Source organism: Muntiacus reevesi, chromosome 7, assembly GCF_963930625.1.
Source record: "Muntiacus reevesi chromosome 7, mMunRee1.1, whole genome shotgun sequence".
Classification (NCBI taxonomy): Eukaryota; Metazoa; Chordata; class Mammalia; order Artiodactyla; family Cervidae; genus Muntiacus; species Muntiacus reevesi.
The window spans coordinates 66,602,681-66,613,605 of record NC_089255.1 but is presented as its reverse complement, the minus strand read 5'-3'; the positions used below and the strand labels follow the sequence as shown (position 1 = coordinate 66,613,605).

General features: G+C 46.4%; 1 protein-coding gene across 2 annotated transcripts; it reads left to right on the top strand.

The window, feature by feature from the left end:
• The first annotated feature begins 2,111 nt into the window (after nt 1–2,111).
• Nucleotides 2,112–5,755, top strand: OTX2 (orthodenticle homeobox 2). Of its 2 annotated transcripts, none has more exons than XM_065941466.1 (3): nt 2,112–2,208; nt 3,173–3,324; nt 5,135–5,755. In XM_065941466.1, the coding sequence occupies exons 1-3, from the start codon at nt 2,112–2,114 to the stop codon at nt 5,753–5,755; spliced, it is 870 nt and encodes a 289-aa protein (XP_065797538.1). The 2 variants fall into 2 exon arrangements, with proteins under 2 accessions (XP_065797538.1, XP_065797537.1); XM_065941465.1 differs by having other exon boundaries at nt 3,149–3,324.
• Nucleotides 5,756–10,925: the final 5,170 nt, after the last annotated feature.

Genomic DNA, 10,925 nt, shown 5'->3' with positions numbered 1-10,925 from the left:
GGATCTCTGTCCTGGTGCTTTCTGTTTGAACTGCTTTTTCTGCTAGAATGTGCTACTTTCATGTATGATGTGTCAGGCATTTTTAATTGGGTGAGAGCTCTACATGGAGAACTCTTCCATATTCCTCATGTGCAGATCCGATATAATTTTAGTTGTTTCCATCTACAGGACTTTCCAACATAGTAAGTTGCATTAAGCAAGACAGAACTCCAGCTGAGAGGTTATTAAAGCCAATATATGACTGTATTTTAAAGCAATAATATTTTGATGTCTTGAGAAGAAAATCTTTTTTTTTTTTTTTTTTTGGTAGGAGCAGCTAAATTAACTTTACTGGTGAGATAACACTAACTCCTACAAGGGCATTTATAAAATTACATTAAGTTAGATCTAAGAGTCTAACACGACTGAGTGACTGAACTGAACTGAAAGATGGAAAAGCTTGAGTTTTGTGCTATGAACTTAAATCAGGAAGTTGCAGTAACCATGTTCCATTTATGGAGTTTTGTATCTTGATCTCTTAAGCAATGTAAATATAAAAACCCAGAGTCCTTAAAACTCAGTAGAAACTCTAAAAGTAAGAGGAACTTCTCCTAATCTTATATCCGCCATTTTGAAGCAATCTCTCATAATGTCAAAGTCGGAAAGTAGAGATCCATGCAGAAGTACCACCTTTTGGGAAAATAGAAGTAAAAATTGCAAACAGCCAGCCTATAAACACTCATTTTTTAATCCCTCTGCTTGGGGGAGTGAGAAAAAACTCATCTGAATAAAGTAAATAACTTTTCTTTTTCTTCCTTTGCCGTCTCTGAGCTCTTTCACTTATAGGATTTTAGGAAACTTAAACGGTAGGGAGAAATTCTATTAGTTTCATAACTTTGATGTTTGTGTATGTACTTTCTGCAAAACTAGAATGTGCAAAGAAGAGTTAAGAGTTAACAGGAAACTCTGCTGTAGCTGCTGAAAGCCCAAATGTTGGAAAATTTGCCTCCTGTGGGATCAGCAGACTCCACACATCAAAATCAACATGGGAGCGGCTTGCACTACAAATGCGCACCCTTTCTACTTGCAAATGTGGGAGCCTGTCATTATCTGATTGGTGGGATTCTAACTTTACTTCAGAGTTTCTTGCAAACCCTGTGCCAAACTTGAAGACTTTCTTTGCACTACCTTTAAATATTTGATGGGTGTCGATTAAAAGTTAAATACTTGTTTGTTTAGCTTGAGTTCTTTAGACACATATAATCAAGGTTCTCCAAAACCCTAATAAATCTGTTACTTACCTCGAAATCTAATTACCCAGACTACTAATTAGGTGAAAATGATTACTGGAAATGACTTCAAATGTGGAATAATAGTGGTTGAGCAGTTTTCTCAAGTTTGCCGTTCAGCAAGTTGGTATTTTAGATGTTAAATGCACTGACATTTTAGGTTCGCAGCAGTTGAAAGTGGTAAAAAACTAAGATAATTAAAATCTGCCTTGGAAAGGCAACAGTCTGGGGAGAGGTAGATTTCTTGAATTGTTTCTTTGTTTCTCACCAATGGCCTTTGTTATCAGCATTATTTATTTAGCCAAAGAGTTCTTTGTCTCTGCAAATGGCCCCAATCAAGTTTTGTTTGAGACAATTAGCTAGTGCCAGCCAAGGAGTCCTATGCAAATGTAGGGATAGGAATGCAATGTGAGCATTTGGAGGCGTGGGGTTTTGTTGGGGGGCGGGGGGAGGCAGATTGTAATTGCTTTCTTCGGGTCTTTTTTCTTTCTTTTTTTTAAAGTTTTGGCTGGGGGGTGGGGAAGACAGGTTTATCTGGTCTCTCTCCATCTCCTCTAGTTCCAGGGCAGCTGGGGGTGGGGGCGGCAGGGGTGCTCTGCAAGTCCTTTATAAACCTCTGCCTTGGGTACCTCGGGCTTTTTTAAGTCAGTGGTGGAACGTGGAAGAGCTGCATCCTACGAAGCGGTAAACCAGCACCTCTGTTTGTTTGTTTACTTTGCCTTAGTTCCACCACTCCAAACCCACCCACCAAGGACTCTGAATCTGTCCAACCCGGGCGAAGCAAGACCTTCCGGCTGGGTCCCCCGGATTTGGGCTGAGTTTGCGCCTCCAAACAACCTTAGCATGATGTCTTATCTTAAGCAACCGCCTTATGCAGTCAATGGGCTGAGTCTGACCACTTCGGGCATGGACTTGCTGCACCCTTCGGTGGGCTACCCGGGTAAGTGAGCCCCGCGGCACTCTTGCCCTCTCCTTCCCCAGGGCTGCTTCGCGGGGTTATAACACCCTTTCCCCCGGAGCACTGGGGTGGAGGGTCACGTCGTCCCCGCCCCAGCTCCAGGAGAGGTCTCCACAGGGTTTTTCTTCCAAGCAACAGCTCAAAGCCACAGGGCATTTATTGGTGGAGGAGAGGGCAGGGGCTGGGGAAAAGGGTGTAGCTGGATCTACAACGTTTTCAGAAAATCGTATCTTTTTATTTGGAGTGAATGGGGACATACATTGGACTGGGGCAAAGAAGGCTACTGTCCTTGTCATTTGGGCGAGACGCCCCTGCCCGTACCTCGAAGTCCAGTTCCTCCGAAGTGCCCTCTTGGCGAAGTCGAGGTCCTGATAAATTCTCCCCGCCAAACCTCCGGCATCTCTTCTGACCTCCAGGCCCTTCATCTCTAATCCCTAGAGGTGTGATTTATCCGGGGTGCGAGTGTTTTCCTTTCTGATCAGATCTGTTTTGTAAAGTGGTAGAAGGAGAAGTATGAAGTGAAATGTGCCCCCATTTTAAAGATGGAGGAACAAAGGCCCCATCAATTTGAGCTGCCGGTCCTAGAGGATCCTTTGACTTGGGAGAATGGAGTTTTTGTGTTGTGGTTTAGGGGCTGATTTTGGAGGGTTCTTGTTTTTTGTCTTTTATTTCATTTGTTTTGTTTGCTTTCGAAGGGACGCTCTGACTGGAGCGATCTCCGACGTCAGGGGGAGTGGGGTCTCCCCTGGAAGGGGCCTTGTAGGCCGGAGGAGCCGAGGGCGGGGAGGGGGTGGGGAGAACACGGGTAGCGTCCGGGCTGAGCGGATGCAGAGGACCCGGGGAGTGCTGAGGTGTGGGGGTGGGGAGAGTCGGACACCCACAGAGACCCCTATGACTGAGAAACTGCTCCCCCACCCTAAAGGGCCCTGGGCTTCTTGTCCCGCAGCCACCCCTCGGAAACAGCGGCGGGAGAGGACGACGTTCACCCGAGCGCAGCTAGATGTGCTGGAAGCACTGTTTGCTAAGACCCGATACCCAGACATCTTCATGCGGGAGGAGGTGGCGCTGAAAATCAACTTGCCTGAGTCTAGGGTACAGGTAGGGCAGATGTAGACAGAACCGTCTTTCCTGACCGTGACACCCCCCCACCCCACCCCACCCCCAGTACTGTGTGTGTGGAGGACCTAGGAGAGTTCCAGGTCTCGGAAAGGACCAAAGGAAGGTTTGCAACTAACCGGCTCCATCTGAAGCCAGTGAACTTGTCTCTTAAGGTCCCCTCCTCCTACTCCTTTTTGTCCTTCCACCCCCACCCAATCCTATAACCAAGGGTCTTCCAGCCTAGGCTGCAAGGTAAGAAGGGTGATTTAGCTGTGATGATAAAGCCTAGTCCTAGAACCCTTGGATTCAAGGAGAGTCACATAGTATTTTAAAACTTCCCTTCCTCTATTGGAAATCCACCTCTCCCCCAACCCCAATTCTCATCTACTTTTAGGGGTAAAAGAAGCTTAGCTCCTGGATAGTTCCAATATTTTTACAATGAAGAAGTAGAGTAAATGGTCTGCTCAAGGTCACATGTCAGTTTGGTGGTAGAAGAATTACACAATAGGAGTGTTTTCTTTGACTTCTTATGGATTGAACAGAATTTGCTAGGTCTTAGCCATTCTGCAGATAAAATATCAACATGATATCCCTGTGATAACTACCTCCCCCCCTTTTTCCCCCTTAACTTGACCTTAAGGTGGAGAGGAAAATGAGCTCCCAACTTCCTGAATGCAAGTCCCATGTAGAGTTCTCTGGGAAGAATGTTGAGCACTTAAACCACATACACACTTCGGACCACCCTTCGGCTAGGACACATGAGCATGAGCAACAGACCAAAAAGAGACTCTTTCAAAGTATGATAGAGGAAGTTTTAGCACCTGTGAGGCTTGAACTAAAGTTTTCACTGAAAGAAAAGAAATGGCTCTGAATGCCTCGTGGTATGTGCTCAGCATTATAGCATTATCATCACAGTTAAGATGCCAATATTGAGAGCTCACTCAAGAAGACAACTAAAAACTTCTGCCCAAAAAATGCCCATAGTTTCCCTGATAAACCCCACTTGCACACCAAACACAGCTCCTTCATTGCAGAACATGAAAAAGGCTGGTAAAGAGAATTTTGAAAATTATACACAGCGGTGACAAGCCAATGAACACAACACAGGAAACAATTTATGTGTCAAGTGGCACTACCCTGAAGGAAAAGCCTCAGTCTCAGACTTGAGACTAGAAGAGAAGTTTGGTTTTGAGTTCAAAACAGAGTACATACAATTCACTCCACTTACTATAAGGAAGGTTTTGGCAAATAGTGACTTTCAGACCTTCCTCAACAGGATCATTTCTCCTGAGAGCTTTCTTTTATGAATATTTCTAGGAGAGACAAAAAGTAAAGTGATGGGACCAGCCTTCATAATAGTGGTTGCTACCTGGAAGATAGCATAAGTGTTTGAATTTGAAGACCATAAAGTGTTTGAATTTAGGCTGTTCTTGTTGGCATGTAACACAAGAATTGTTTTACCTCATTTCTCCTATGTTCTCATTCAAAAGACACAAATACGTTCTATTCCATTGTGAGAGTGTTCCAAAATGCAGCTAGGTCTACATTTATGTGTGTATTTGAAGGGAAATAAGAGATAGGAAAGTGATGGGGAGAGTTTTCAGCTGTATGATTTGGGTGATTATCTTAAATGTTACTGTTCTGAGCTGGGAGTAAAGCAGGGTCAAGTGCTTTTAGATAGAGCCTCCCTGATTTTCTTATAATTCCAGGAGCATATCTGTCCACCTAGGACAGATTTATAATCTGGGAGCCACTCTTTTCCTTAAGGAATTACTAAAACCATGTTAAAGAAGTTTCTTTCCCTTTCAAGGTATGGTTTAAGAATCGAAGAGCTAAGTGCCGCCAACAGCAGCAGCAACAGCAGAATGGAGGTCAAAACAAAGTGAGACCTGCCAAAAAGAAGACATCTCCTGCCCGGGAAGTGAGTTCAGAGAGTGGAACAAGTGGCCAATTCACTCCCCCCTCTAGCACCTCAGTCCCAGCCATTTCCAGCAGCAGTGCTCCTGTGTCTATCTGGAGCCCAGCTTCCATCTCCCCACTGTCAGATCCCCTGTCCACCTCCTCTTCCTGCATGCAGAGGTCCTATCCCATGACCTATACTCAGGCTTCAGGTTATAGTCAAGGATATGCTGGCTCAACTTCCTACTTTGGGGGCATGGACTGTGGATCTTATTTGACCCCTATGCATCACCAGCTTCCTGGACCAGGGACCACACTCAGTCCCATGGGTACCAATGCAGTCACCAGCCATCTCAATCAGTCCCCAGCTTCTCTTTCCACCCAGGGATATGGAGCTTCAAGCTTGGGTTTTAACTCAACTACTGATTGCTTGGATTATAAGGACCAAACTGCCTCCTGGAAGCTTAACTTCAATGCTGACTGCTTGGATTATAAAGATCAGACATCTTCGTGGAAATTCCAGGTTTTGTGAAGACCTGTAGAACCTCTTTTTGTGGGTGATTTTTAAGTATACTGGGCTGGACATTCCAGTTTTAGCCAGGCATTGGTTAAAAGAGTTAGATGGTATGATGTTCAGACTCATCTTCTGATCAATGTCCTGGGAGGCATAGAAGGAAAATGAAAGGCCTTAGAGGGGCCTACCAACCAGCTACCTGAAATGGACAAACCAATCTACTTAATACTTAAGATCCTGTTATAGTTTTAGATCATTGGTTTTCCTGATTCACAAAGTGATCGAAAGCATTCTAGCCATGTGCAACCAAATACCACCAAAAATAAACAAGCAGAACTAAATTGTGAGGGGAAGGAGGGAAGGACATAGCTTTCTTAAGCAGAGGTGTTCCAATGTTTTAGCCAATCCTTGGTTGAATCTTAGGAATGGACAGTGTCTCAAGCTCACTCACGTTTCATGACCAACTGGTAGTTGGCACTGAAAAACTTTTCAGGGCTGTGTGAATTGTGCGACTGATTGTCCTAGATGCACTACTTTATTTAAAAAATAATGTTCATAAGGAGTCAATATGTAGTTTAAGAGACAATCAGTGTGTGTCTTATATAAATGGTACATCTGTGGTTTTTAATCTGTGCTAGACTTCAAAACTGTGATCTCCTGTTATTGTATGCAACCTTGAACTCCACCTCTGCAGGGGTTCTTCTGTGATTAAATAGGTTATAATTATAAGTAAATTCAGAGCAACTGAGTACTTATCTAAAAAGATTACCTTTGGCTGGAGGTGAGCTGCACTGAAAACTTTACAACAAAATGTCTCTGGACAAGGAGAGTAAGAGAAGAGAAAAGGACACTAATTCATCATGTAATTTACTGTTGGTAAACCTAGCAGTAAAGAGACATTGGTCAATTGCTCTGACCCTGATGAATTTATAAGCTGAGATCATCATTGTTTATGCTTGCAGATGTTAACTGGAAAAGTTATATATGCATAAACCTTTCTTCCTGATTTGGCAGATATGTATAATTATATTAAAATGGTTCTAGCACAACATTGGGTCCCGCTTAATTTTATACCATTATTTGTGAATGAGAAGCCCACATTCAGCCACTCCTCTCTTGGATCAGAGAGGGAATTAACAAACATTGGTTTTTTTTTTTTTCAATTGGGGGGGTGCTAAATATGAATGACTAAGATATGAATGATTGGTATGTAAACTTTTTGTGACTTTCATTAATACTGCTCTGAAGTTGAATATAGAGAGCCAAACAATCAAAACCACTCCTTGCTTTTCCCTCCCTGCCAGATACCCTAATGATTTCTTAGGTACCTTACTAGTATGTCTTAACATAGATCAATTTTTTAAGCAAGAAGTGACAAACTGTAGTACCTCAGAGAAAACGTGAATGACAAGAATCCCTTGTTTCTATTCTCTTATTTGATTAAGGGATTTTTTTTTTAAGTTCCAAAAAAATCTGAGGTAAACATGAGACGGAATGTAATCAGAATCTGAAAGCAATTCAGGCAGAAATGATTTCTGAACAAAAGAGTTTCAGAAAAGTTTTAAAACGTATAATTTCAGTACTTGAACATAAGGCATTCTGGTCTTTTTTTTTTTTTTTTTTTTTTTTTTTTTTTAAGAAAGTGCTAAGGGAGAAAAAAAAAAAAAGGTCCCTTCTGGTTATACCTGCATTTTGTAAACTAACCATGAGAAAAGACAAACGGGCCAATGATTATGGTGCTCCTCAGGTAAAAGCAATATTTAATTTCATTTTACACTCCTTATGCTCTTAAATTTGACCAAAATGAAGTAACTCTTGATTGTAACTTTTTAAAATGAACATTAGCAGTTGCAACCATTTTGTTTTCCGGCTAATTTTCCCTGACTGTGCATGCTCTCTTGAACCCTATATAATCTTGTCTAATAATTGTTTTTGTTTTGCTGCTAAAGGAAATGGAATAGTTTACAGTCAACAAGTGAGGCACAACTTAATGGCAAGATTTTCCAGTTCTTATTGATAATATTCACCCTACCATAGTTTACACTGGAGTGAGATTGGGGTGGGGAGAAGACACCAGCATGAATCTTTCCTTTAAAGTCCAGATTCTGGGTCTTATTCTCCCAGATTTTCTCATGCAGCAGTAAAGCAGACCCAAAATCACTTCTCACACTGCCTTAGGTTTCCAGAATGCTCCACAAAGGGACAGAAAAGAGCACTCTCTCTACAAAAACAATAATGACAAAACAGCGGAGTACTCGGCAAATAACTGCAGTTGGGTTTCTCTCCCGGTATTTTAAAAGGAGGACATCAGAAAAAGGCGCTGAGCCCCCTCTGAAACTAATTTTTCCATCACCTTTGCACAACTCCGTTTAACAGACCACGGAGTTAAATCCGTTTGAATTGACGGTGAAGTAGAAATGAATTCCCCATGACCACAGGCAAGAGAGGGAGGGTCAGGGAGGCGGGAAGCTAGCGCGGGGCTCCTTCGTCCAGAGTTCTGGCCACCGCGCCCAGCCAAGACCTGGCTTAATTTTATTAAGTTGGTACCGAAACGATGCCATCCTCCACAGGCGTCAGGGAGCTATTTCAACTATCTGGCGACCAACAAAGACTTGAACGTTGATGTAATCTTCGTTTTCAGGAGTGCAGGTGAGGGTAGGCTAGTTTGCTTTACAAAGATCTGTTGTCCCAAACCTTTATCTTTCCCGCAAAGATTCTGGGCCCTTTGTATTTCACCTTGGGAGTGTTTCGCCCCTTCAAAGATAAGAAGAGAAATCCAATCAAGTCAATTAAGTTCCGGCTTTCGAAACGTCGGAGTTTGAGATAATGGTCGGTTTCCTCCACCTCCCCTCCCATCTCTTCCCTCTAATCTCGCCTTTCCTGCGGCTCTGCCCACCCTCAGCCCGGGAGGCCCGCGCGGGACCCCGAGGACTTGGCGCCGAGGTGCGGGCGAGGCGGCACTAGACCTAGTCCACGGCGAGTTTTCAGGGCTGCGGTTTCTAAGTCTCGATGGCCCGATCGGAGTTAACCGGGAAGAGCACTCCCATCTCTGTCCCCCGGGCCCGTGGTCCAAGTGGCTCTCCAGGCTGGCGCCGCCCTCTGGGCCCCGCTCGGCCCTGCAGGCCGGGCTGGGGCAGCCTTTGGGGCGCTTGTCCTCCGGCTTCCCCTCTTTCTGGGCTGGCTCCGGCTCTGGTCGCAACCTCGACCCAGCCGCAGCCCACCGCACGGTCCCTCGCGGCTCCGGGCGCTGTGGGCTGCGGGGAGACTCGTGGGCCGCCGGCGCCGGGAGGAGCACGGCCTGCTTGAGACCTGAGGGCAGGCTTCGGGGTCAGCCGTGGGCCTGGGCGCACCTGGCCCGTGACTTCACGACCTGGCTGAGTTCGGGGGGCCGGACGGACTTCGGGGGTGCGTGTGTGTGGCCAGGCCAGGAGACGAACGCCCGGAGCTAGAAGGAACGGAAGCCAAGGCCGAAGGAGAAGAGGGCGATCTGGGCCTGCGGGACCCGGGAGCGGGGGCCAACTAGGAGAAGACGGCGCGGCGGGGGCCCTCGGCCTCTTGCCGTCCTCGCCCCCTCCCTGGGAGGAAGCACCGCAGACGGCTGGGTCTCCCACTGCCGGTGAAGGGCGAGGCCGCCGCCGCCGCCACAGCGGGGACTCCCGCCGGAGGCCTTGGGCCTCCGGTGTCCTGCGCAGACGTGGCGCCTAGGTGGGGTCCAGCTGAGCCTGCCTGGGGCCCCAGGGATCCTTCAGGAAAGTCTGGGGCTTGGGCTAATGGGTCTGGGTGAGTTCTGCCCTGCCTGGGGCTCCTCGGCTCTGAGCTGAGCTTTTTAAGGGGGAGCCTGCGGGACTCGCGGTTACCCTTGGTGCAATCCTTTTCTCCGACGTTTTTAGATTTTGTCTTTAAACCAGATACCCTGACTTCCTTTTTAGACCCGGCGCAGCACTCAAGTGCCCTTAAGGCCGGAGGCCAGTTCTGGGAGAAGAAAGCCTTGCGTCGGGCGTCCCGGACAGCTCCGGATGGCCCGTTCCGGTTACCTGCAGCCAGGGCCGCAGTGCGGCTCCCGCCTCCACTTAACCAGAAGCGGGCGCTCGGGCGACCGGCCCCGGCGGCGCGCACCGCAGGTTTGAACCCGCATCTAACTAACACCCGCTTGAAAACCTCACTGCTGTTACCCGACAAAGCTGTAACCCAAAACCAGGCGTTCCAGTGTGAGGTGGTGGTTTATCGCATACAGAGGCGTGTTTTAATCATGCAAAGGAGAAACACAAAGGAATCGGGCCGGAGACAGGCGCATCCCACACAAATGGAAGCTGAAGTCTTAGAAAATAACCAAAATGCGGAGATGCAGGGTCAGGTGCAGCCCTGACCCCGGCTTGCTGCACGCCTTCCTCCAAAACCTTTACACAGAACAGCTGTCTGGTACCACAAAGGGTCCACGCCCCCCGTCACGCATCTGCATGCCCAGATCTGCGACCAGAGTCTTGAACACTTCTTTTTCCTCTCTTCAACGGCCAGAACCCTGTCAGCGCAGCGTGCCCTGATAAAACCTGATCCCTCCAGTCGCCCCATTTGCGCCCTTAGGTTAGCATGATACAAAAGATGGGGAGCCCCTGGGACGTTCCCCTGGGATGGAGAGAGCAAAACCCCAAACAAAACCCACCCCGATGTTTTTCCGTATTAGGCTCTGAAACGGCACAGATTATGGGATTTGTCTCGGACAGAATTAACACTACATGTGAAACCATAGCGCTCCTGGTGCATTGAGACACATTGTATACCATTGCTTGAAGCATCTCTTCTAAACTGCCTGTTAATAGCAACACGAGGCCTTAAAATAATAAGTGGGTTTTCAGTTTTAACCTGATTAAAATGAAATTTCGACATTGTAAAGGGCAGTTTTTCTGGTGGAAGCAGTTCGAAGGAAACGGAACCCATCACAGGGCTAGAGGAAGCTTTTGTATGGGGAAATGGCTGTAGAGGAGAAGGAAGCAGGCATGCATTTAAAAGGCCTTCCCCTATTCAGTGGTCCCCACAAGCCAGGGAGGTGCCCCCAGTTCTAAAGAGAATTAGCCAGACTTCCTCTCTTGCAAGCACTGTGCTTTATATTTAAAAACCAACCCGCTGTTGACTGCAAACAAACAATAAGCAAATTCAAATAAAGGGGCCCTACCAAGTCCAACCCATTTGG

Bases quoted from the DNA above. Each gene is read 5' to 3' on its own strand.
- OTX2 (XM_065941465.1), top strand. From the start codon at position 2,112: ATGATGTCTTATCTTAAGCAACCGCCTTATGCAGTCAATGGGCTGAGT. The intron at 2,209-3,148 runs GTAAGTGAGCCC...CCCACCCTAAAG, and splicing joins CCCTTCGGTGGGCTACCCGG to GGCCCTGGGCTTCTTGTCCC. The intron at 3,325-5,134 runs GTAGGGCAGATG...TTCCCTTTCAAG, and splicing joins TGCCTGAGTCTAGGGTACAG to GTATGGTTTAAGAATCGAAG.